The sequence below is a fragment of the Neoarius graeffei genome, chromosome 22, assembly GCF_027579695.1.
Source record: "Neoarius graeffei isolate fNeoGra1 chromosome 22, fNeoGra1.pri, whole genome shotgun sequence".
NCBI lineage: Eukaryota > Metazoa > Chordata > Actinopteri > Siluriformes > Ariidae > Neoarius > Neoarius graeffei.
The window spans coordinates 10,736,350-10,763,191 of NC_083590.1; the positions used below are offsets into that span (position 1 = coordinate 10,736,350).

The following is a 26,842-nucleotide window of genomic DNA, read 5'->3' on the forward strand; positions in this document are numbered from 1 at the left end:
GCAAACAAACAGAAGGCCTGCGGCATATAATCAGGCTACATTAGAACAGAACTTGCTCAAAGTTTTATTTTTTATTATTACAACCCCGATTCCAAAAAAGTTGGGACAAAGTACAAATTGTAAATAAAAATGGAATGCAATAATTTACAAATCTCAAACTGATATTGTATTCACAAAAGAACATAGACAACATATCAAATGTCGAAAGTGAGACATTTTGAAATTTCATGCCAAATATTGGCTCATTTGAAATTTCATGACAGCAACACATCTCAAAAAAATTGGGACAAGGGCAATAAGAGGCTGGAAAAGTTAAAGGTACAAAAAAGGAACAGCTGGAGGACCAAATTGCAACTCATTAGGTCAATTGGCAATAGGTCATTAACATGACTGGGTATAAAAAGAGCATCTTGGAGTGGCAGCAGCTCTCAGAAGTAAAGATGGGAAGAGGATCACCAATCCCCCTAATTCTGCGCCGACAAATAGTGGAGCAATATCAGAAAGGAGTTCGACAGTGTAAAATTGCAAAGAGTTTGAACATATCATCATCTACAGTGCATAATCTCATCAAAAGATTCAGAGAATCTGGAAGAATCTCTGTGCGTAAGGGTCAAGGCCGGAAAACCATACTGGGTGCCCGTGATCTTCGGGCCCTTAGACGGCACTGCATCACATACAGGCATGCTTCTGTATTGGAAATCACAAAATGGGCTCAGGAATATTTCCAGAGAACATTATCTGTGAACACAATTCACCGTGCCATCCACCGTTGCCAGCTAAAACTCTATAGTTCAAAGAAGAAGCTGTATCTAAACATGATCCAGAAGCGCAGACGTCTTCTCTGGGCCAAGGCTCATTTAAAATGGACTGTGGCAAAGTGGAAAACTGTTCTGTGGTCAGACGAATCAAAATTTGAAGTTCTTTATGGAAATCAGGGACGCCGTGTCATTCGAACTAAAGAGGAGAAGGACGACCCAAGTTGTTATCAGCGCTCAGTTCCGAAGCCTCCATCTCTGATGGTATGGGGTTGCATTAGTGCATGTGGCATGGGCAGCTTACACATCTGGAAAGACACCATCAATGCTGAAAGGTATATCCAGGTTCTAGAGCAACATATTCTCCCATCCAGACGACGTCTCTTTCAGGGAAGACCTTGCATTTTCCAACATGACAATGCCAAACCACATACTGCATCAGTTACAGCATCATGGCTGCGTAGAAGAAGGGTCCGGGTACTGAACTGGCCAGCCTGCAGTCCAGATCTTTCACCCACAGAAAACATTTGGCGCATCATAAAATGGAAGATACGACAAAAAAGACCTAAGACAGTTGAGCAACTAGAATCCTACATTAGACAAGAATGGGTTAACATTCCTATCCCTAAACTTGAGCAACTTGTCTCCTCAGTCCCCAGACGTTTACAGACTGTTGTAAAGAGAAAAGGGGATGTCTCACAGTGGGAAACATGGCCTTGTCCCAACTTTTTTGAGATGTGTTGTTGTCGTGAAATTTAAAAATCACCTAATTTTTCTCTTTAAATGATACATTTTCTCAGTTTAAACATTTGATATGTCATCTATGTTCTATTCTGAATAAAATATGGAATTTTGAAACTTCCACATCATTGCATTCCGTTTTTATTTACAATTTGTACTTTGTCCCAACTTTTTTGGAATCGGGGTTGTATTATTTTATTTATTATTTTTTTTATAGGCCGACATGGCCTGTATTTTCCATTCATTTTTTATTATGTTCCAAATAGACACTAAACAACAACAACAAAAAAATCCAGCAATCATGAATGATACACCCTCATTGTGTAAGCACGTCTTCAACTACAAAGCCGACACGGAATCCTGCATTCGTCATTAAAAAGGCATTCAACGCACCTTGCGCTCCGCAAAGTCGTTGACTATTTGAGGGATGTTAAGCGCTCTTGCTCGCTCAATCTCATTTGATAAAATGGCCAATCCACAGAGTCTCTCTTGACCCATTGCGCTCCTGAGATAATTTATCAATTTTAATTTGGAGAAGGAGCGCTCTGCTGTCGCAACTGAGACGGGGAGAGTGAGAAAAAACAAGAAGGGGTGCACACCTCACTAAATGTAGAAGTTACTGCTGGATGATCTACTACCAGCAACCTGGCCAGGCTAAGCACAGATGTGTGTCTCGCTATCTGCTCCTTGAAACAAGCCCTAAATGACACTAGTTGACCAGGAAAGCTGGAGTCAATATCCAGACTATAGTGATCACACAGTCGACGGGCCACTTCGTATAGCTCCTCGCCCTTGGCATGCTGGAGCGTATTTGGATAAATAGCCTCAAACAAATGAGCAGTCCAATTTAAACTGACAAACCTTTGTGACAGCTGCTGAATGATTACATCAAGGCATGCATAGAATATATTCACCCGAAAATAATGTTCTGCATCGGAAAGCCGACTATCTTTGCTAAGGTGATCAAAGTGGCGCTTCACTTTTTTCAACCTGGTGGCTACAAACTGCGTTTGACTGCCCCATTTCACAGCCAATGCCAGAGTGGAAGCCTTTGCCTCATCAAACTGCTCCCTGTACTCCTGTAGAGTTCGTACAGCATTCTGCAATAATGCAGACGCTTTGAGGAGATCAACGGTCTTCTCCTGCAGTAACTGAGATGGCATTAGTGCACTCCAAAATCTTTGTCTGAAGGCTGATTAAAAATATGAACTAAAATTTAGTAATGGCCTTTTTAAGTGCATCTGCCTCATCTCGTTCATTCGTTTTCTCGCTTGTAAGTGAGAGCTTCTCGAGAGCTTTAATGACGTCTCCATATCTGTACTTTAACACAACAAGCGCATCGTAGCGGGAGGACCAGCGGGTTGGGCAGAGGCATTTCAAGGTTATGTCCCTGCTCTCTGGGCTCAATAAGTCGCCAAGTAATGCCCATCTCTTAACACTGTTGGCAACCACATCATAAAACTGTCTAATCTCTGGGATAGTTTTGACAGAATCATTCAGTACCAAATTCAGACAATGAGCCACACAGCGCACGTACAAAGCAAGGGGCTCCCGCTCCGCTATTCTCGCTTGAACACCAGAATAAATTCCGCTCATGTTCGCTGCGCCGTCATAACCCTGTCCACGGCATCTGGAGAGATCTAAGCCATTCCCTTCAATGCAGCTAATAATTCGGCCCTCCAGTTCAGAAGCGGACTCGTTCACAGTTCTCTCGAATCCAAGAAAAGCCTCAACTATCCTGATTTCACAGGGTTTTATTTTTTATTTTTTTAACCATGATAAGAATGTGTAGCAAAAATGAGAGATATATAGGTCAACTAGTCTGTAATCATGTGAAAACTTATAGGTTTCAAGGAATTTCCAATGAAATCGCGTAAGGCACATTTATTGGGAGGGCCTGAATGTCAAAGGATGGGGCCCTGTACGCCTAGGGGGAGGACCCAAGGCCCAGAGGCAATAGCCCCGCCCACCCCCCTTTAGTTCCGCCCCGCTATTAGATTATTATTACTACAAATGTTTATTACCGTAATAACTCACTGAATTACTGAAACTCAACAGAAGGATTATTGTGTTTTTTTTCTTGTACTTTTTTCATGGTTTTTACTGAAAAGTCAATTTTTAAAATCTATTTATTTTGTTACCCCATCAGTTCTCTGGCATTCACGTCTCATTTTAGTTTCAAATTCTATATTCCTGAGATCATTTCCACCATGTCACTGCAGCTCACACAGAGGGCAGTTAGTTTGAGTCTCAGGTGCAGTTTGTGGGATTAGTTACAGTGTTGTAGTAAATTTCACAGTGAGTTCAGACACATTGCAGTCGGATCAAGTCCCGTTTTGTGCTGCAGCTTCTCACATACGTCCATCTGACCCAAAGACTCTGTGACAAATCATCAGTGTGCAGTGAACAGAAACAATCTTCCTCCTCAGGACACTGATGATGAACCTAAAACCTCTGCTTCAGTCTCACTATTAGAGAATGGGTCTTACTGAGGAGCAGGTCATGTGACTCTCAGAGAGATGATCTTACCCCAGTGTCTCCAGTTTACAGTGAGGATTCTCCAGTACAGCACAGAGACGCTTCACTCCTGAGTCTCCCAGATTATTAGAGGACAGATTCAGTTCTCTCAGGTGTGAGGGGTTTGATCTCAGAGCTGAACTCAGAGCAGCACAGCCTTCATCTGAGACACCACAACCCCACAACCTGCAGAGACACAATGACACACACTTCATCAACAGATTTTCATCTTGGTTTAATTCTTACTTGAAAGATGAGGAGTGTAAAATTAATTTTATTATTCAGAATGTCATGAGGATTTAATATCACCTGTTTATTCTCATTAACAGTGTAATTAATAATGATAATACTGAGTGTTATATTGAGTTTCTCTCCTCTGCTGTGTGTGATATTAAACCATCAGCAGCTGAAGCTGAACAGAGAACAGCAGAGAGACCATGAACTTTAATCAGAGAGAGAGAGAGAGAGAGAGAGAGAGAGAGACTGAATCTCAGATGGTTCTCTACTAGACTTATAGTGCACTACACAGGGGCAATAAACTTGTTTCTCCAGAGTCTACAGAGTGCATTTATAGAACACTATAGATTTATATTATTGTAGAATCAAAGAAGTAAACAATGATTATTCCATATAAATCCTACAAACATTCAGCCACTCGTTCTTGAGACGGCGTGCGAACGAGAGTTTCAGAAAAAATGGACAGAAAACCCAAAAACATACCGGTTTCACCTCTCAGTGTCGGAGGAATAAAAATATCAGTGTAATTTATGACGATGTTCGTTTGTCTAATTACTTTTTCATCCCTCAAAAAGAGGGAGCACATATAAACACTGCTGTAATTTCAACACCAGTCACCTGTCAGCAGAGGTGGACAAAATACCCAACTGCATTACTGAAGTCAAAGTACAGATCCCACTGGTCAAATGTTACTCCGATACAAGTGAAAGTTGTCCAGTCAAATTTTTACTTAAAGTACTCAAGTATTTGCTTTTAAAAATACTGAAGTATTAAAAGTACATTTTCTGTCAATGCATTGTTGTCTTATTGTCACAACACTTACAAAACCTAATGCCTCTGAAGCAACCGACTGGATTTACTGACTAACTTGTAGAACCTGGAGAATAAACGCCTGGTAGAACATTACAAAATGAAACACAACTTACAACCAAGCAGAATCATCAATAAGATGCTCGCTAGGTTCTCTCTTTGGCTACTGGTAAAAAATACGTATAGCTATAGTAATTATGCAAGGTCACAAAAGCTACAACGTTAACGTTACCAAAGACAGAAATGTGAATTAACAAAATGAACGCATGCTGTGTCATCATGGTGGTTTAACGTTAAGCTAGCTAGTCAGTGAAGCTCTACCTGACATGCTAGCAAACTCTTTTCAAACTCAAAATCATATTGGGTAGCTAACGCTACTAGAAAAGAAAGATTTCTACATTCTATTTATTTGGCAAAATTATGCTAAACATATTTCTGAAAGGACTTCAGATAAGTTATGTTAGCATAATTCCGTTTTTACATGCTAACTAACAGTGTGCAAGTTAACGAGCTGTGTGTTTGCGTTAGTCGTGAACAAGGCTACGGCAACTTGGCGGGCAAATCCATAGAAAGTCATTTGACTAACCAGACTGCATTGCTATCGCAACATTATCACTAGCTCTAAAAGCACAGACAACTTCATTACAAGCTTTCTCTTGGAATAAAATGTTTACATACGTTTACATATGCTTCTGCAGGTTGGATCGTGAGTTTTTGGAGGCCACAATGTGGTTTGTTTTAGGCAAACAAAGCAAACATTTAAAACAAAACAAATCTTTATTCCTTTCACCAGAAGAACCGCCTCCTTCCATTCTGCCATCAACTGATCGTGTTCAAATAACGCTGCGGAGTAATTGAACTTGATTTTATAGTCTATGGACGTGACGTGACCCTAGTGATTACTGATCGGTGTCTCAGTGTCACCTGCGAAAAAACCAAATCACATTTTAGAAAAGAAAAAACATCCACTTTCTAAACTGCTTCATAGTAACGAGTAACGAGGACCTTGACAGAAATGTAGTGGAGTGAAAAGCACAATATTTGTCTTTCAAATGTAGTGAAGTTAAAGTCATAAGTTTCAAAAAACAAAAACTCAAGTACAGATACTCAAAAAGTGTACTTAAGTCCTCAAGTAAATTTACTTGGTTACTGCCCACCTCTGCCTGTCAGTCACGCGATAGAGAGCACCACTTCCAGTCAGACTACAAACACGACTGATCTGAACTACAACACCCAAGAACCACAGCGCCCTCTATCACCTGTCTATTAATTACACCTGCCACTCATTTCCTGGTTAATCAGCCCACGCTATATAAACACCTCTCCCACACTCACTCCATGTGAAGTATCGTTCAGTGTCTTACCTGTCATAACAAGCCTTGTTATTCTGTCTGCCTTATTGTGGTCTCAACCCTCGTTATTGTCTCGTCATTCTAGACCTTATTACTCTGTCTGCTGATCCATCAATCGACCCCTGCCTGTCCCACAACGTCGATTTCTTCTAGCATTTTGGATTTGTTTGCCAGTCTGCATTCCCTGCTCTCCCCTACACATACATCTGTAAGTGCCTGCATCCTGACATCCCCCAATCTGGATGCAGGTTCCCTCAAAATAAAGCTGAAGGTCTGCACTTTGAGCTCATCTTCATTATTTAATTTCATCAACATACAGTGGAGGAGAAAAAATAAATAAAAAAATAAAAATCATCCACATCATGGCTGGATTTACGGGGGTCCTGGGTTCAATGTTAAAAAATAAATTTTATATATATCTCACAGTTAAACTCGACATTCCACACCATCCCTGAAAACTTCATGCAACTAGAAAGAAAAGAAGGATGAATGGATCTTTGTAATGTTTTTCTGTTGCACTTGTTTTTACAGTAAAATTCGAGTCACGCTGCCTGTTAAAGCCTCGATATCTCAGAAACTAATGCAGATACAAGCCTGGAATTTTACACACTATTTATTGGGAAGAGTGACTTTGTTTAAAAAGTAGGAAGCAAATCTGAGATGGTCAGTTGGCAACATTTTTTATTCTGGTGATCATTCATTTTCATTAATTGCTAAAGTAATAAATTTCAGACACAGTGCAGTCAGATCAAGTCCCGTTTTGTGCTGCAGCTTCTCACATACGTCCATCTGACCCAAAGACACTGTGACAAATCATCAGTGTGCAGTGAACAGAAACAATCTTCCTCCTCAGGACACTGATGATGAAGCTAAAACCTCTGCTTCAGTCTCACTATTAGAGAATGGGTCTTACTGAGGAGCAGGTCATGTGACTCTCAGAGAGATGATCTTACCTCAGTGTCTCCACTTCACAGTGAGGATTCTCCAGTACAGCACAGAGACGCTTCACTCCTGAGTCTTCTAGTTTATTCCCAGTCAGATCCAGTGTCTTCACAGTCAGATGCAGTTCTCTCAGACTGGAGGTTTCTGAGTTGAGCACTGAGACCAGAGCTTCAGCGCTGCTCCCTTTAATTGTATCACACCTGATCCTGAAGGAAATAAAATAACACATAAACTCACACACATGATCAAACAGGTCCTCAAATCTTTCACTGCATCATTTCATTTTCATAAATGACAAAGTACAAACTCCGAGTCGACAATACACTGAAATGCTGTAACAGTAATTCACAGTTCGAGCTGTTCGGATTTGAGTTTTCTGCTGCACACGTCATCACTGACACATGGGATAAACACGCAACATCAAATCTGATCACCAAATCGGGAAATAAGAGTCCGATCTAAAATATTTATAAGAGGAGAAAGGAAAAGAGTTTCAAAAGTCAGGTTTAGATGAAGCAGGCAGAGTTCGAGGCAGAGTCATATTTATCTGAACAGATCAGACATTTGATTTGTTCTCTAATTAGTGAGCGACTGAAATGATCCCAGCCCAGTGCTGAAGGGGTTTTATGGAGATACTCATGAGGAGCTCGCTGGCTAACTCTCCCTGTGTGTGTGTGTTGCCAGGTGCTCCTTATTTGTTCCTTGTGCCAGTGATTTACAGACTGGACATGTTCTTCCCCTTACACTCTGTGTGTTGTCTCTCCCTGTCTGACTTTCCCTGTGTGTGTGGGGTAAAGACCTCTCCCAGAAAAGGACACTGAAATTTGAGACAGAGGTTTTTGTTTCAGAGACAAATAAATCCATCAAAGAGCTTCAGCATGAAAAAGAATAAAAGCTGTGAGGTCAGCACAACAGAAAAAATTACAATTTATAAAAGATGTTTACAACATTACAACATTACAACAACAACAGAATAATTAGCATGTAATTATTCTATGTTATGATGTAATAAAAATAAATAAAAACGGTGTTTCTAATGAGTTCTCTGTGAAAAGCTGTTTTGAATAAAACCTTTTATCAGGTCACAATAAAGTTTTTTGGAATTATAATTTTGTTTTACTGCAAACTCCACATGGTTCTACAGGCCCAGTGTCTGCATCATTACATTTCAGCGAGAACACACATTTAATGTGGAGACATGTAAAGAGAAAAAAAAAATTATTCACACTACACTCAGTGAAGGTTTTGAACAGAAGGGTAAAAAACAAAAACACCTCATTTATTGGACACTGGAGCCTGCAATAGTGGTGTAAATTGTAAATAAACTAGGAGTATAAAAGTTGTGTTTGATTATTTGCTTTATTTTTGGAAATGTGGTGTTTGTGAGTCGAGTTAGCCGGCCGTCACTTCCATCTTCAGCTCACAGCTTCTTGGGACAAAATGGCAGAATGAGAGACGTAAATGTTTTTCTCCTTAAATGGCATCAACTGGTTTCCACTTATTTAATAGCTGAACTTCAGTTTTATTCAATTCTACATGCAACTGTTTTCCCCTCATTTATCTACTGATCTATTTGTATTCACACACACACTGTATCACCTGAAACTCAAACCATCCCAAAGTGCATTTCTGTCAAAGTGCTTTCAGTTTCTCTCTTTCTAACAGTGGAACAGTAGAACAGTTCTATTCAGCTTTACTTACACGGCTTTTCTGGATGCTGCAATCACAGGCATCACCTTCACAAGAACCTCATCTGGTATCTTCTCTGTACTGGTATATTTACTTAGGTCAAACTCCTCCAGCTCCTGTGCTGAAGTCAGTAACACAAACGCCAGAGCAGACCACTGTGAAGGAGAGAGTTCACTTTGTTTTCCAGATTTCAGGTAGCATTGGATTTCGTCCACGAGAGAATCGTCACCCAGTTCATTCAGACAGTGGAACAGATTGATGGATTTTTCTGCAGGAAGATCTCCACTGATCTTCTCCTTCATGTACCGAACTGTTTCCTTGTTGCTCTGGGAGCTACTTCCTGTCTGTGTTACTAAGGCATGTAAGAGTTTCTGATTGGACTCCAGTGAGAGACCCAGAAGAAAGCGGAGGAACAGATCCAGATGTCCAGTCTGACTGTATAAGGTCTGATCTACAGCACTCGTGTGTACATCTGAAATTGTCTTAAAGGGCCGACTCTGATCAAGAACATTTCTCTTTTCCTTCATGAAGGTCAGATGCACATACAGAGCTGCAAGATGCTCCTGAATGCTCAGATGAACAAAGCAATACACTTTACTCTGGTGAAGCCCAGGTTCCTCTCTGAAGATCTGCGTACACACACCTGAGTACACTGCTGCTTCTGTCACATCAATGCCACACTCTCTCAGGTCTTCCTCATAGAAGATCAAGTTGCCTTTCTCCAGCTGCTGAAAAGCCAGTTGTCCCAGTTTGAGAAGCATTTCCTCATCACTCTCCTGCTTCTTTGAGTACTTTCCTCTGATGATATTTGTCTGAATGATGAGGAAGTGTGTGTACATTTGAGTCAGAGTCTTGGGGATCTCTCCACTCTCTGCTTCACCCAACATTCTCTCTAGAACAGCGGCTGAAATCCAGCAGAAGACTGGGATGTGACACATGATGTAGAGGCTTCTTAATGACTTCAGGTGTGTGATGATGTTCTCGGCCAGGCTCTGATCACTGACCCTCTTCCTGAAGTACTCCTCCTTCTGTGGGTCATTGAACCCTTGTACCTCTGTGACTCGATGGACATACTCAGAGGGGATTTGATCAGCTGCTGCTGGTCGGGAGGTGATCCAGATGAGAGCAGAGGGAAGCAGATTCCCTTTGATCAGGTTTATCAGCAGCACATGCACTGATGCTGATTCAGTTACATCACACACTCTCACTGTGTTCTGGAAATCCAGAGGGAAACGACACTCGTCCAATCCATCAAAAATGAACAGAACCTTTTCCAACCTGGACATTTCTGTTTCTTTTGTTTCCTTAAAACAGACATGAAGGAGCTCCATCAGACTCAGTTTTTGGTCCTTCATCAGATTCAGCTCTCTGAAAGGAAGTGGAAATATGAGGGGGACGTCCTGATTTGCTTTCCCTTCAGCCCAGTCCACAATGAACTTCTGCACAGAGACTGTTTTTCCGATACCAGCCACTCCCTTTGTCACTACAGTTCTGATGGGTTCGTCTTCTTCAGATAAGGGCTTAAAGATGTCGTTACATTTGATTGGTGTTTCCTCTGTTGTTTTTCTCCTGGACGCTGCCTCTATCTGTCTCACCTCATGTTCTTTATTGACGTCTCCACTGTCTCCCTCTGTGATGTAGAGCTCTGTGTAGATCTCATTCAGGAGCACTCGGTTTTCCTGCTTTATTATCACTCCATTTAAACACTGAAACTTCTTCATCAGATTTAATCTGGACTTTTTCTGGAATTCATTTACAGCAGGAGATTCTGGGGCGTGTCTGTGTGACAGGGTGAATGAAATAAGAAGACATGGTGAGACCTGGGCTCCAATTATTACAGTTTAAGATCACAGTTTTTCTGACTGGTTTCCACAGATAACCGTTCTTTATGATGCTAACACTATGGATTTACCTGATTTGACTGTACATTTTCTATAATCGAATCCTGTAGATAATAACAGCAGAGAGGTTTATAATTCCAGTGTGTCAGTGTCAGTCATGGTGTTGGGTTTGATCTTACCCTGTATCTGTGATGAAGGTCTTTTCTCTTCTGTCTCCTGCCTTCTGTAAAACACTGGGAACAAAAATAGTCGCTGTTAAAGGAACAGTCCACCGTACTTCCATAATGAAATATGCTCTTATCTGAATTGAGACGAGCTGCTCCGTACCTCTCCGAGCTTTGTGCCACCTCCCAGTCAGTCAGACACGCTGTCACTCCTGTTAGCAATGTAGCTAGGCTCAGTATGGCCAATGGTATTTTTTGGGGCTGTAGTTAGATGTGACCAAACTCTTCCGCGTTTTTCCTGTTTACATAGGTTTATATGACCAGTGACATGAAACAAGTTCAGTTACACAAATTGAAACGTAGCGATTTTCTATGCTATGGAAAGTCCGCACTATAATGACAGGCGTACTAACACCTTCTGCGCGCTTCGGCAGCGCATTGATATCTGAGCTCCGTGTCAATGCGCTGCCGAAGCGCGCAGAAGGTGTTAGTACGCCTGTCATTATAGTGCGGACTTTCCATAGCATAGAAAATCGCTACGTTTCAATTTGTGTAACTGAACTTGTTTCATGTCACTGGTCATATAAACCTATGTAAACAGGAAAAACGCGGAAGAGTTTGATTCACATCTAACTACAGCCCCAAAAAATACCGTTGGCCATACTGAGCCTAGCTACATTGCTAACAGGAGTGACCGCGCGTCTGACTGACTGACTGGGAGGTCGCGCAAAGCTCGGACAGGTACGGAGCAGCTCGTCTCAATTCAGAAAAGAGCATATTTCATTATGGAAATACGGTGGACTGTTCCTTTAAATCCTGTTGTCCAATGAGCTTTCGTCTTTCTGCCCATTAAAACAGCGAGTACACAAACACAGGGTTCCCACAGTTTTTCAGGCTTCTTTTTTAATGACTTTTAAGGACCAATTTTCATTTTTTTAAGGACCCAATGACCAAAACTGAATATCACTGGTGTGAAATTGCCTATTGTAACAATCACTTGCTTGTTTTCCCACACTTCGTCTGCTTGTTTTCTTTATGACTCTTAAAGGACTCTTCTTGACCAAATCTTGCAACAAGTGCAGCAATTCCTGATATGTCTGATATTTAAAACGATTTTAAGAAAACCTCAACGGTGGGTGAGGAAATGGTTAGTGGCTAAAAATAAAAAATATAAAGAACATTCCATTTAGAGTAAAATTTATTTCACAAGATTTTCATTTTGTTCAGGAACAATTGAAACTAAAAGTATTAAATTGACACAGGGTGGCCCAGAACCCATGTATTAACCCATGTATTAATCCATGTTTCCATTAATACGCATCAATGGCGGGTGACCGAGCTGATACGAAGTAGTCACGTGACCCTGTTCGGGACTGATCCCGAACAGCGCCACGTGGTTCCGGGCTATTCTCAAAAGCAGACACCAGGGGTCGCCACTATACACTTTGTTCAGCCCCTGACCGCTTGTGCAGTTCGCCTGTGAAACAGGGTCGTTTGCGCGAATCGGGGCAGCGGGAACAGCGTTTTCGGAAATTTAAAATGTGTTATTAGAAGGGAGACGAAAAAAAACCCCTGATTTTTAAGGACTTTTATTGACTTTAACAGATTTTCATCAATTTTATGGATAATTAAGTACTTAATTTTACAAATTCATTTTTTTTAGGACTTTTATGGACTTTAAGGACCTGTACGAACACTGAAACACCTAACAGACACTAATGCCGCTTTTCCACTACAAACGCGGCTGAGTCGGGCTGAGCCGTGCCGTGCTGAGTCGAGCTGAGCGGGGCTGTTGGAGTTGCATTTCGACTACAACCGCGCTGAACCGTGCTGGCTGGAAGTGGGTGGACACATTGGGTGGAGTTAGCGAAAGTGGGTGGACGTCACGTGATGTCGTTAAGCGGCGCAAACAGTGACATCAGTGATCTTTTAAGCGGTAGTCTCACGACCCGGATAGTAAACAATAAACATGGAGGACATGGAGTCGTTAGTGTTGCTGGTCTTGGTTCTGTGGCTTGTTGTCACTGACAACGCCAGCAGATACTGGCAAGAGCGTATAGATGAGACGAGGCGCATAAGGCTTCAGAAATTCTCGTAATTCTTCTCCTTCCGGGTTTACAGATCCCAGCGTGCTCGCGGGGCGTGTGTGGGCATGTGAGGACACTCCTCCTCACCAATCAGTGCACAGGGGAGTGTCTGCTCACGCCCCCAGCCTCACTCAGCTCGGTTTGGCTCGCTTCAGCCCCACTCCAAAACCGTGCGAGTTTTGGGTGCTAAGCAGGGCTGAAGCGAGCTGAGTCGTGCTGTTCTGAGGTAGTCGAAACGCGAGCCGTGTCGGGCTGAAGTGAGCTGAAGCGAGCTGAGAAAGGGTAGTGGAAAAGGGCCATAATAGATGCAGAGGCTCCAGCGGAGGTCTGTTAGCTCTGTGTCAGGGGCTTTTCACACAGGCTGCACTGTTCACCACTAAACAGTGTGAGTTTAATGAACAAACAGCGCGATATTGCAGTGAGATACGCCATCAATCTGATTCACTCAAATACTGAACGACACCAAGACTGATGAATAAAATAGACACTTTGGGAAATGTTTCATTGCTGCATTTTTTTTTTTTAATTGACATTCAGAATCAGACATTCATATCCGGTACATCATATGTTCATACATCTTACATCTGTTGTCTGCCCCAAATAGCATTTTTGTTTTGTATCTGAAGAATGAAAAGAGAAACAAACAAGAAGAAGAAAAAAAAAAAAACCTATGTACAAGTAGGGAGTGATCCTTTTTATACAGCATGGTCACTGGTTTGTGAAAATAAAAATCAGGCCTATGGGGCGTGACATATTTGACCCAGTTTTCCCAGTGTGAAGCGAATTTCTCCAATTTGTGATTAACGAAAGCTGTTATCTTCTCCATTTTATAACTGTCCATTGTAATGTCCATCCATATATTTAAAGTTGGGCTCTCCTGTGATAACCATTTCCTGGTAATACTCTTTTTACAGGCCACCAGCAAGATATTTATTAAATGTTTCTCTCTTTTCGGACATTCCTCAGGTATGTGTCCAAAAAACAGTCTTATTCTCGAGGGGTATTTCACATTTGAAGATATCCTGTAGGTAGGGTGACCAGATTTCCCTAGTCTCAAACCGGGACACTTTTGCGCGCGACCATGCTCGTGCACGCACACCTTTTTTTTTTACGTAAACGTGACACTCAGAGAGGTGCTCTTATTTTGTTGAAGCTCACATTTATCAACATCTCACATGAAATAAAACAAACAGGCATTTTGTTATCTAGTAGCATAGTGGTATACAGATCAGTTAAATTATGGCCAGACAACAGATTTTGTAATGGCTGAGAATAGGCCAGGCTATGTCCATAGGCCAAATTTAAACTGATTTATTTCACCTGTTTGTGAGAACACCAAGAAGAATGCATATGCACATGTAGGCTATATCTCTAAAATTGTATGCACTATAGCATGAACTTAAAAAGTAGATATGTGACCTCAACATAGCCTAGGTCGGAATCAACCTTACTAACCATTCCCCACAACTGAATGAATAAAGCAAGAAGATGTGTACAAAAGTGAACACTTTAATGGAAGCTGCAACAAGCTGTTCAACACAGCAATACGGCCAAACTGTCAGAATGGTATGTTAAACAGAAACAAAAAAGAGACAAGTGATTTGAGAATATATACTACGGAAGCCGAGAGAGGCCCTTCATATAATCCTTTTTTTTAATTCACCTTGTTATCCCAAGATAACGACATAATTAATTTAGGATCTCGAGAAAACAACACAACTAATTCGAGATCTCGAGAAAACAAAACCGTTATTCCGTGATCTCGAGAAAACAAAACAATTATTTCATGATCTCGAGTAAACAGCTGAGAAATGGTTCATTCAGGTGCGCCAAGAGACCTGTGATATGCTGACTCTGGGGCTATTTCTCATTCTGTATAGACGCAACTTTAGTCATTAGAATGTCTGGAATAATCGATCACGAATAAGGCGACATTTTGATCAGGGGTTGACACAGGGAGAGATTGCATTAAGTCTTTTAATAAGGGATAATTTCAAAATTAGTCCGCGGCACCTCCGCAGAAGACTGGCCCGGCTTCATCTCTACCGACGGAGATACAGTGATCCAGCTGAGATCATGAAATAACGGTTTTGTTTTCTCGAGATCACGGAATAATTGTTTTGTTTTCTCGAGATCTCAAAATAACGGTTTTGTTTTCTCGAGATCCTGAATTAGTTGTGTTGTTTTCTCGAGATCCTGAATTAATTATGTCGTTATCTCGGGATAACAAGGTGAATAAAAAAAGATTATATGAAGGGCCTCTCGCGGCTTCCGTAAATATACATTCAAACAAAACAGCAATAAAGGAGGAGAGGGGCGACAGCCTGAGGAAAGCCCCCACAGGAGCGCACAGCATTTGCAACATAGGCTACCCAACTCAGTACAAGAACAAAACACTTAGTGTGTGCAGTCGGCTTCGTGCGCATTGTTCTGCACCTCTCGGAGGAAGGGGTGGGTGCCCTGTAAATCTTTGGAAAAGGTACATTTTCTTTTCGGCATAATTGCTGCGGCATTACTGCTGCTAGACAAAGAACATTCGCGCCAGTTAACGTTTATTTTATTGTTGCATGGCAACCCGTTCTGTTGTCTGGAATAATGTGGCTAAATAAACACCCATGCCACAGGGCCAGGGGGCAGTAACCAGGAAAGTTTGCGATTCCTGTCAATTCATCAAAATAGTAAATGCAGACATTTCTCCGCTAATGATTCCCACCCTGCTCAGTTGCAAACGTCGCGAGTGGCGAAAACCGGGACATATCCGTGTCCCGACAGACTTTTGTCGGGACTCGGGGACACACAACCCCAAATCGGGACTGTCCCGGTAAAACCGGGACGTCTGGTCACCCTACCTGTAGGGCATTGTGTATCTCTCTCCAATCGTCCTTCATGACCGGGCAGTCCCAGAAAACATGGTAATGGTTTGCACTTTGATTTCCGCAGTTCCTCCAACAGACAGGGGAGTTATTATCATAGTGAGACTTCTGAGAAGGCGTAATGAAGTACCTAATCAGGCTTTTCTAGCCAAATTCCCTCCACTTCTTTGAGCTGGTACACATCCATTGATACTTCCATATTGTTGTCCATTCTTCCTCAGATATAGTTATGCCTCCTTCCTTCTCCCATTTTATTTTAATATATAAAGTTGAATGTGGTTTCAAATTCGACAGTCGCTTATACAAGCATGAAATAGTTCTATCAATAGTTTCTGAATTATAGGCTTTTGTAAACAATTCAGTCAAACGTGTTTGTTTTTGTTACATTTTTCATCTTCGTATCAACGTAGTGCCGCAGCTGCAGGTATCGATAGAAGTCTTGTTTTTCTAATAAATGTGTCCTTTTAAGCGTTTCAAAACTGAGCAATTTTTCATCTTTCATTACACTCCATAAGGCTGTTATACCCTTAGCTATCCAGTCCTTGAATCTAGAGTCCAATTTATTAGGTGTAAACTCCGAGTCATAAGCACACCATTTAAGAGTTGTAATATCGCTCTCAAGTTCATGTTCCTTTATTATTGTTTTCCATGTTTTAAGGGTCCATTTCACCCATGGGTTACCAATGTTATGTGGATTTGTAGGTTGTTATCAGCGAAGATTGCCTGTATGAGGATGGAGGGTGTTTTTTCCTCAATGTTTTTCCATTCAGCAGTATATGACGGGTTGCACCAGCATATCACTGCTCTCATCTGCGCTGCCAAATAATAATATCTAAAATAAGGCAAGCCCCATCCTCCCTTTCGTTTAGCTAGCTGTAAAGTTTTGAGACGGACCCTTGGTCTTTTACCTTGCCATATATACCTAGATAGCATTTTGTCCCACTCGTTAAATTGGTTTTGGTTAATCTCTATTGGCAGGGTTTGAAATAAATATAAAAATCTTGGCAATATATTTATTTTAATAGAGTCAATTCTTGAACTAAGGCTGAAGAAAGGAATTAAGTTCCATCTTGCTATGTCATCCTTTATTTTTTTTATGTATAGGTAGATAGTTGTGTCCTGATAATTTTGTAAGATCTTTTGGTAGGTTGATGCCCAAGTATTTAAAAGAATCTGTTTGCCATGCTAAGGGGTAACTACTTTTGATTTCTCCTGGTGGGCTATAATTATATGAGAGTCACTGGGTTTTACTTTTATTGATTTTGGACCCTGATAATTGACCGTACTGCTCAAATGATTGCATCAATTTAGGTAGCGAGTACGTTGGGTGCCCAAGGTAGATCAAAATGTCATCCGCATAGCAGGCCAATTTATATCCCGTCCCTTTGATAGTGATTCCCTTGATGTCTTCATTTTGTCTAATTTACTGAGCTAGTGGTTCCAAATATAATGCGAAGAGTAATGGTGACCATGCACAACCCTGTCTGGTGCCCCTTTCTAGGGTAAAATTATTTGATAAATATCCACTGATTTTAATCCTAGCAGTAGGATTGTCATACAGTGCCTGTATGGTTTTAATAATTAGATCATGGAAGCTGAATCTATATAGGACTCTGTAGAGAAAGTTCCAGTTGACCAAATCGAAGGCCTTTTCAACATCTACGCTTACCACAATTGCTTTAATTTTATTTTTTTGTATATGATCTATATGTAGTGTCTTTCGTATATTGTCTTGTGTTTGGCGTTGACGTATGAAACCTGTTTGATCATTATGTATCAATGTTGGTAGGAACTCTTCTAATTGTTTGGCCATGATAGAGGTAAATAGTTTATAGTCTATATTAAGAACAGAAATTGGCCTAAAAGATCCACACTCCATTTTATCCTTGCCTTCTTTTGGTATGGCTGAAATTATTGCCTCCTTCCAGCTGGGTGGCGTTTGTGCTTTTTTTTAAAACACAGTTCAGTGCGGGAAGTAAAACAGGTATTAGTTCTTTTTTTAAATTCCTTGTACCACTCTGCCGTGTAGCCATCAGATCCTGGTGACTTGCTTAATTTAAGCCTACTAATTGCAACTTTTAATTCTTCTTCAGTTATATCCGCAGTCATTAGTTCATTTTGTTCTTCATCTCGAGTGGGTAAATCTAGGGGATTCAGGAAGCTGTCAATTTGGGTTACACTCCTACCAGGGACTTCAGAATATAGGGTTTTATAAAACACTTCAAAAGCTTCCTGAATTTCATTTAGTTTATTTTTTTAATCACTTTTGTTCTTGGATCCCTAATTTTATGAATTGCATTTTCAGCTCTCTTTTTTTTCAGTAATAAGTTTCAGAACAACTAACTCTGCCTTATTCTAGGATAAGAAAACAATAGATTTCTCTGGTGAATGTTTAATACTTTGTAAGTTTGATTAATGTGAATCTGAATTATAAATTTGAATCATGAGGAATTAGTATTATGTGTAATTTGAATTATGAGGTATTAGAATTAAGTGTTGTTTGTGACAAAGTTTTATTTTCTTTTTCAAATAAACAATTTGTTACAATTTCCCTCTCAGATAGCCTCAGAATGTCCCATTGTAGCCTCAATTTTTCAAAGGCTTCGCACAGCAGAAGGGGAACCCCCCCGGTCGCTTGACTGCCTCGCCAGGGTGAACGCCCTCATATGAAATTTTTGTGGAAAAAACCCTGCTTAAGACCAAGTAACTATAATAGAAATCACAATAGCTGCTAATGACAGTGGAGCACATCCATTACTGTGACTAATGGTGCTTTTCCACTACCAACGCGGCTGAGTTGGGCTGAGCCGTGCCGTGCTGAGTTGGGCTGAGTCGAGCTGAGCGGGGCTGTTGGCGTTGCATTTCGACTACAACCGCGCTGAACCGTGCTGGCTGGAAGTGGGTGGACACATTGGGTGGAGTTAGTGAAAGTGGGTGGACGTCACGTGATGTCGTTAGGCGGCGCAAACAGTGACATCAGTGACTTTTTAAGCGGTAGTCTCACAACCCGGATAGTAAACAATAAATATGGAGTCGTTAGTGTTGCTGGTCTTGGTGCTGTGGCTTGTTGTCACCGACAATGGCAACAGATACTGGCAAGAGCGTATAGATGAGGCGAGGCGCATAATTTGTCGTAATTCTTCTTCCGGGTTTACGGTGTTTACAGATGGTGGTTCCCAGCGTGCTTGCGGGGCGTGTGTGGGCATGTGAGGACACTCCTCCTCACCAATCAGTGCACAGGGGAGTGTCTCCTCACACCCCTAGCCCGACTCAGCACGGTTTGGCTCGCCTCAGCCTCACTGCAAAACGGTGCGAGATTTGGGTGCTGAGTGAGGCTGAAGTGAGCTCAGTCGTGCTGCTCTGAGGTAGTCGAAACACGAGCCGTGTTGGGCTAAAGTGAGCTGAAAAAGGGTAGTGGAAAAGGGCCATAACTGTGAGAATTATGGGATGTTACCTGTGTACAGGTGAGGGGTCTCCACTTCTTAAGCTGAAAGGTTGATGCATAGATGCATCACTCTTCATGGAGACACAGCTGGGTTCTGGTGAGTCTGATCTCTTTCTCTGCAGTTCACTGTACAACATTACAGAGTGGACATGAGAGAGTTTTTCTTCCACAGAATTCCGACACAAAATACCGCTGAGATGAATTTGTATCATATCGTATATCACCATATTTCTGTTCAATATTCATTCTGACCTCCACCTCTTCTTACACACTCGGCAGCAGCAGCAGAGGGAGTAGCACATGTGATGACACTCATTTGTTATTTTACTCATTTAAGGCACAATTTACCCTCAAACAATCTTTCTACATTAACAACGGTGCCATGAAATAGCTTTATTACAGCTCCACTGAAAAAGATAAAAATATGTTCATAACAGGGGAAAAATACACCTGATATTATAAATCCTGATCTACTTTTCTTCTGCACTAAACTCCAGCAGCGACTTCACCGGCTCTCCAGATCTCTGGGCTTATAGTGTAGCTATCTGTCTAGTAGCTTTCTAACAGAAACAGGAAATATGCATCGTCCCAATGAGCTAATCCTGTTTCTCATCACAGCTGCTGTAAATGTGAATAAACAAAGGAACACATTCATAAAAAACAGTAGAATAAATGTTATTACCTCATAGTGCTTACACTTCAATAGTTTATCCCTTCTTTTTCCTACAGAAACATCCTGTTCTAATTATTGGTCTTAGTCAATAGAATATGAAAAAAAAGGGAATGATAAACTTTGATGGATCTTCAGAGTCTCCCAGAAATGCTGATGTGTCAGAATCTGAGTTGAACACTCCTACTGTATTGATACTGCAGTGGTGTGATTTGTGTCAACACCGTCTCATCAGTCTGGTCCTGTGAAGCCTGTACTGGGATACGACTCGTATCGTGGCTTTAGTGTATCGTCTCATACCTACTCTTTACTCTTTAACTGCTTTATTATTTTATAAGAACATCATTTTACTGACAGTGAACAGAATCTGAATGTTTAAAGTGGGGACTGATAACTTTTCATTCTGAGGATAAATTTTTGTTCAGTTATTCTTTTCATATCTACTCACTCCATATTTCAGATAAGAACAGTTAATGACTAAAATATTAGAACATGGCAGCTTACCGCTTTTCTGAGGGTGGGGTCACATTATCTGTGTCCAGATCACAGCTCTCCATTTTTGAATATTAGTGTATGGACACACAGCTCATGGACTCACTGCTGATTCCTGAAGACACTGATCTCTTCTGCTGGAATTAATTTCACTCCTAGAAAAGACAAAATAAACATGCTGTTAAAACTGAAAAAAAAAAATCCTTCACATCTGAAGGAGACTAAAATCATTTGTAATTAATAGAAAAGCTACTTCAAGTCTAATACTGTTTTCTTTACCAGCATTCAATTTTTTTTTTAAGTTTAAATGACTAATTTCTGTCCAGTTCATTAAAAGTGATGAATAAATAGTGACAGATAAAATGGAGTAGTTTGCACTTTTTAGCGACAGTAGAAACTATTTTGTGGAGTGTGGGTTTGGTATTAATATAAAAAATCATGAAGAAACCTTTGTGGTTATTTTTGCGTTTTGAAACCATTTAATATAATTTTGTTTTTTCGTTCCCCCCCCCCACACACGCTCCTTATATGGCTTTTTTTCCTTCAAAATTTTATTTAGAACATATAGTACAAACAAACAAAGCATTTCAAAGTCACATACAATTCCTTCTTTTGGTTCAGCAAAATAAAAATAATAAAATAAAGTAAAATAAACAAAATATAAAGGGCTCTCGCATATTAACGTAAAGTTATCAAGTAATGAAAACAATTTAAAAGGAGATACACAGAACCATGGCCTCACTTTCGTTTATAAATGCCTTGAGACCTCAAGAATGGCACAGGAATAGTTTAAAGCACTAGTAATAAATATAGTGATTTTTACGATTAAAGTGATTTATATAGGTCGCGGTCTGAGTGAATGACCTTGACATCTGTGACGTCACAGCAGGAAGTCTATCGGTCTTGTCGCCATTTCCGCTAAACTAAAACACAGAGCTGACTGCAACTCCGATTAGGGCTGCACGATTATGGAAAAAATGATAATCATGATTATCTTGATCAAAATTGTAATCATGATTATTAATCACAATTATTCTTGATGTTATGGAAATCACTTAAATTTTATTTCACTATAATCAAACAAACATGAACAGCTTTCAGTGCAGAATGAAATTTAAGAGAAATTCTGATTTCCAAATGACAAATGAAATTTATCCAAGAAATTACCAAAGGATGAAGGAACTGAAAACTAAATTGCAACAATTACATAGCATTATACTGAGGCCTACAAGTTTTTAGCTAGAAAGACCAGCCTATCAACATGCTCTAGCTTTAAACACGAGCGAAGGCAGGTCACAACATTGCCTCCAGTGCTAAATAGTCTGTTGTTCCGACATAGTTAGCTTTTCTCTCTCACCTCAATCTCTTACCTGCTATCACCCCTTGAAGAAGATACCGCTGCACTAAAGCTTGCGCACTTGGCCAGTGTTGCCAGATACTGCTGACGTTTTCCAGCCCAAAATATGTTCAAAACCCGCCAAAATGCACTTAAAACCGCCCAATTAGATGGGGAACCGCCCAATCTGGCAACACTGCACTTTGCTTGCTTGCTTATTTAGGCGGAGTAATGAAACCTTACATGCGTCGGTTCGCCCCCTAATGGTTTGGCGGAGTACTGGTCAAAAAGTGCTTGATCAGATATGCAGCAGAGCTCGCATTTTAAATGGAAATAAATCGCAATTTTCATTTAATTTAATCATGGCAGCCAAAATCGCGATTTTCGATTAAATTCGATTAATTGTGCAGCCCAAACTCCGATCCTCCATTCTGAGCTAATTTATCGCCATGCCAGGTAGATAGGCAGGGCCGGCTCTAGGTCTTTGGCTGCCCTAGGCGAGATTGAGTTTTGGCGCCCCCCCAAGAAAAAAAAACCCTCTAATAACATCTAAATAACACTTTAATCTAATCACTCTATTCTATTACTATTAAACAATGTACAATAAACAAGAAGTAATTTTTATCTTTTTCATTATTGTTATTATTGTTATCATTATTCACATAAAGTGTCACAAAGTAAAATGACCACACAAATTCAATACATATCTCCATATAATGGGCATAAACTCTTCCGCACCCTGTTCAAAGTATAGTGCATGGACAATAAACAAGAAATTATTTTTAGTTTCTTTTTTGCTATTAAAAGTTAAGTCATCTCGGAAGAATTAACAAATTAAATGAATAAAAAATTCTACAATTCTAAATTGTGCAAACTTAAGCACCCTGTTAGGACATCAATGGGCTGTATTTTCAAACAACAGTGCTATTATGGGTACTTTGTTATTGAAGCAACATTACAATGGGACTCGTCTGGTCTTCCTAATGGCAAATTAATATCATCAAATGATATTTCTCTTGAGATCTCTTGGTTGATGCTCATCAGAGCAAGCCAATTCAGACGTTCTTGACTCATTGTTGACCTTAAGTATGTCTTCAGCAGTTTTAATTTTGAAAAGCTTCTTTCAGCAGAAGCTACTGTCACAGGTAGTGTAACAGCAGAGGTAAGGAGCGCGTATTTCTACATCCCCAGCCGCATCAGAGGTGTTGTAAAAAAGGTTTTCAACCTTTCATGAGCCAGGGTGCACTTTTTTCAATGAAAAAATCTCAAGGCACATCACCAATAGAAAATATTGACTGAAACTAAAACGCTGTTGCCAATATTTACAATATACAGTCATTCTATAATTTTCCATGGTACACTTGGTGATCCCTCACGGCACACTAGCGTTCCGCGGTACTAGAGTTCGGCAGCACAGTGGTTGAAAACACTGTACACCACTGATGCACTTGGTAACATCTCCATTCAATAACTCCATCCCTCCTTTTTGGTGGGGTTTTGGTCGCCCTTGGCGCCCCTGGGCACACTTTGCACTAGGCAATTGCCTAGGTCGCCTATAGCAATCGCCGGCGCTGCCACCCTGCTTTTTTTGACAAATCGCACCCTGACTACATGCTTTGCTGTACAATTAAATTAGGCTAAGACATTATAATGCTGACTCATTTTCAGAATAGTGGAAATCATAATTTTTCTCCCCCCGTTTCTGCGCCCCTGGATGGATGCAGCGCCCTTAGCATTTGCCTATATTGCCTATGCCACGGGCCGGCTCTGTAGATAGGTATTGCGCTATACAAATAAACTTGATTTGATTTGATATTGCACATTGTCCAGTATTGCTTATTGTCAGGCTAGGCTACTGCTCCTTCCCGTCCTCTGTCCTCCTGTTACCCCTCCCCCCCAGAGAGGAGTTGTACAGTCTGATGGCGTGAGGGACAAAGGAGTTTTTGAGTCTGTTCGTCCTGCACTTGGGAAGGAGCATTCTGTCACTGAACAGGCTCCTCTGGTTGCTGATGACGGTGTGCAGAGGGTGACTGGCATCGTCCATGATGTTCAGTAGTTTGTCCATAGTCCTCTTCTCTGCCACCGTCACCAGAGAGTCCAGCTTCATGCCGAGCACAGAGCCGGCCCGCCTGATCAGTTTGTCCAGCCTGGATGTGTCCTTCTTGGATGTGCTGCCCCCCCAGCACACCACGGTGTAAAACAGGACACTGGCGACCACGGAAATGGCAGAATACACAGTATGAAGAAAAGTGAAAGAGCGGAGCAGCCGTCTGATTTCTAAACTGGATATCGCTGCCATCTCGCCCTTACGGGGAAGAAGTGAATGAACGGAGAACTGAAAGTCAGATTGTTTCTGAAACAGTCGGCTTTCAAGAAGCGAGAACACAGACGGGTAAACTCCGACTCTCATTTGGATAAAAACACCGCGTTGTTTCCCTGCATTTAGATTAAAACATGTAACTTGTATTGTGTGTTTAAGTTAGCGGTATAAGATTATTTAATTTGCTTCAGAATGTGATTGTCTCAGTTCATCTGATTATTGAATGATCCTTTTATGTTTTATCAGTGAAAATGCATGCATGTCCATGTATGCTGCATAAGTTATAGCACCCATCCTGCTTTAATGAGACTCGACCCACAATCAGTGAGTGCGTTTACATGCACATAGAGAAAATTGAATTTCTGCTGTTGAACGACTGAAATTGAAGTTCTAAATGGCATGGAAACACCTTAGCTAGGCTGAAATTGAACCGAACTTGATTTCTCGTAACCGAGCTACACGACCTAGATTATGCGATTTTTGCCAAGCTACTTAGTGCATGCAAACCCTATCGAGCTACGTAGTCCAGCTACTTACTTCAGCACTGCCCCTTCCGGAAGTGACGAGTGACGAGACCACAAGCGGGAAACACAACAGCCTCGGTCGGCATGACACTTCACCTTAGCCGCCACTTTATTAGGAACACTTCTGTTCGTACATACAAACTACAAACACTCTTCTTGTGAACACGGAACTGATAACTTTGTTTATACTCTTGAATAGCTCTTCTTCATGACAACAACCGGAAGTGTACCAACACAATGGGGCGTGTAGTGCCACCTGTGGCTCGGGTGCACAATGTACCTCACACAATAGCTCGATTCCCTTGTGTGCATGTAGGATTGGATTTCTCTGGCACTCCTGCTGGGACCCTTTGCTCGATTACTGACAGCAGCTCGATTTGGATGTGCATGTAAACGCACTGAGTGACGTCACGTGCTGAGGGCTGGCTGGCTCAGCTCCAATAACAACTTTGCGGTGGATTTTAACTCTCAAAAATATATATTTTTATTCCCATTTATGCAGCATACAAGAGTCACGGACGGAGATCCTATCCACTCAGAAACTTATTTAAAAATAAAGGCTCTGCGTATCTGCTTTAAGGTGTCGATAATTGTAGCCGCCGCTCGACTTTACACTTCTTAGTGACAGTAGAAACTACTTTATGTCGTGTGGGTTCGGTATTAACCTATAAAGCATGAAGAAACGCTTTTTTGTGGTTATTTTGGCTTTTTAAAACCATTTAATGTGATTTTTTTGTTTTTCTTTTCCCCTCTGTCTCTCAGAGAGTTTGGGGGAGTGTCAGGGGCGCTTTATCAACACCCGTGGCCCAGGGGCTACTGGGTTTTTTGAGGCCCCTCATAGGCTACCTGTCAACCCTACCCTTACCGTGGGCCAGGAAAACACTCTTATTTTATTTGCAATACGTGTCAAGCATTTACAGTGTAAGCGCGTAATTAGCCTAGAAGCCTACGATAGGTTACGTTTGGCTCAGCGTAGCTGCGCAAGGCCCACGCTCACATCGCTCAACACATCCGACCACAGAGGGAGAGAAGAACGCGCGCATTATCATTACAGAGCCCAGGGTTTCCCATACATAGACCATTGTGTGGCGCAGCGCCACACAATGGATTCCTAGCGCCACACAATCAGACTCGCGATTTTGAAAAAAAAAATTCCGTTGCGTATCGTTCTGTTCATTCATAGTGCTCGCTCTTCTCGTTCATGCGCGCGTGCACACACAGAGATGGAGGGGCGTGTCCACAGGCCTGCCGTTGCGCTAATTAAAAATAACGCAGCCTTCCCGATTCGCACCGGCGCTTTAAGGGGGGGGCTTCGGGGGGCTCAAGCCCCTGGGCCACAGCCAATCAGGGGCCTCGTAATATTAATAAAATAATAAACTGTCGGAATTGTGGGCCTACATTAATGTACGAATAGAAATAAGGTTAGAAATAAATGAGCGCACAGTAGCCTGCTGTAAGAGACATGGTGGATGTGGTTCGCGAAACGAACACCCACAACTGTACCAGAATAAAATGTAACAAAATGTAACGTCACGCACGAAAGCGCGCCAAAGACTGCAGACTACTGAGACACAAATTTAGAGGCTTTGAAAGATGAAGCGTTCACATGTTAGCGGGGCGCATAAAAGGAAAAAAAGAGAGAGATGCAGGTAATGATAGAATCGTTGCCTAAAGTCACAGACTTTTTTAAGGTAAGGCTCACCAATCTGTTCAGAATATCAGCTACTTATCAGTTATCAGCCTACCAGCAGCTAGGCTATGTGCAGCTAGATATGCTATGAGGTAACGGATAGCATATTATTACATTAAGGTAATAAAATGTCTAAAACGGCATCTGCTGAAGAAATTGATGAAAAGATTGTAGCCTATAATTTTCACAGTTCGGGCAGCAGACAGAGTAAGCATACTGAGGGGAATAGCAATACAAAGCTAGCGCAGATCCACATTTCTCGCTAGCTGTGTTGGGTGTGTTGTTAACCCCTGGGCTCACGCTAGCCGCTCGCACGTCTGCAAATTGCGAAGTTTTATTCCAATTTGCGAAAAGAAA

General features: G+C 41.3%; 1 protein-coding gene across 9 annotated transcripts in view; it reads right to left on the bottom strand.

The window, feature by feature from the left end:
• LOC132870621 (NACHT, LRR and PYD domains-containing protein 3-like) overlaps positions 1-26,842 on the bottom strand; it is a 627,732-nt gene that overhangs the window by 377,015 nt on the left and 223,875 nt on the right. For 8 of the 9 annotated variants that reach the window (XR_009651149.1, XR_009651150.1, XR_009651152.1 and 5 more), the window contains exons 4-5: positions 20,628-20,770; positions 19,463-19,579 (exon numbers count right to left, since the gene is read on the bottom strand). Coding sequence is in view for 4 of the 9 variants with exons in the window: in XM_060904343.1 (XP_060760326.1) it covers positions 19,463-19,579; positions 20,628-20,680 (170 nt within the window). In the remaining 5 variants the exon portion in view is untranslated. Of the gene's footprint in view, positions 1-4,025; positions 4,200-7,365; positions 7,561-9,055; positions 10,823-19,462; positions 19,580-20,627; positions 20,771-26,842 lie in introns of all 9 variants that reach the window. The other variant, XM_060904345.1, reaches the window with a different exon arrangement.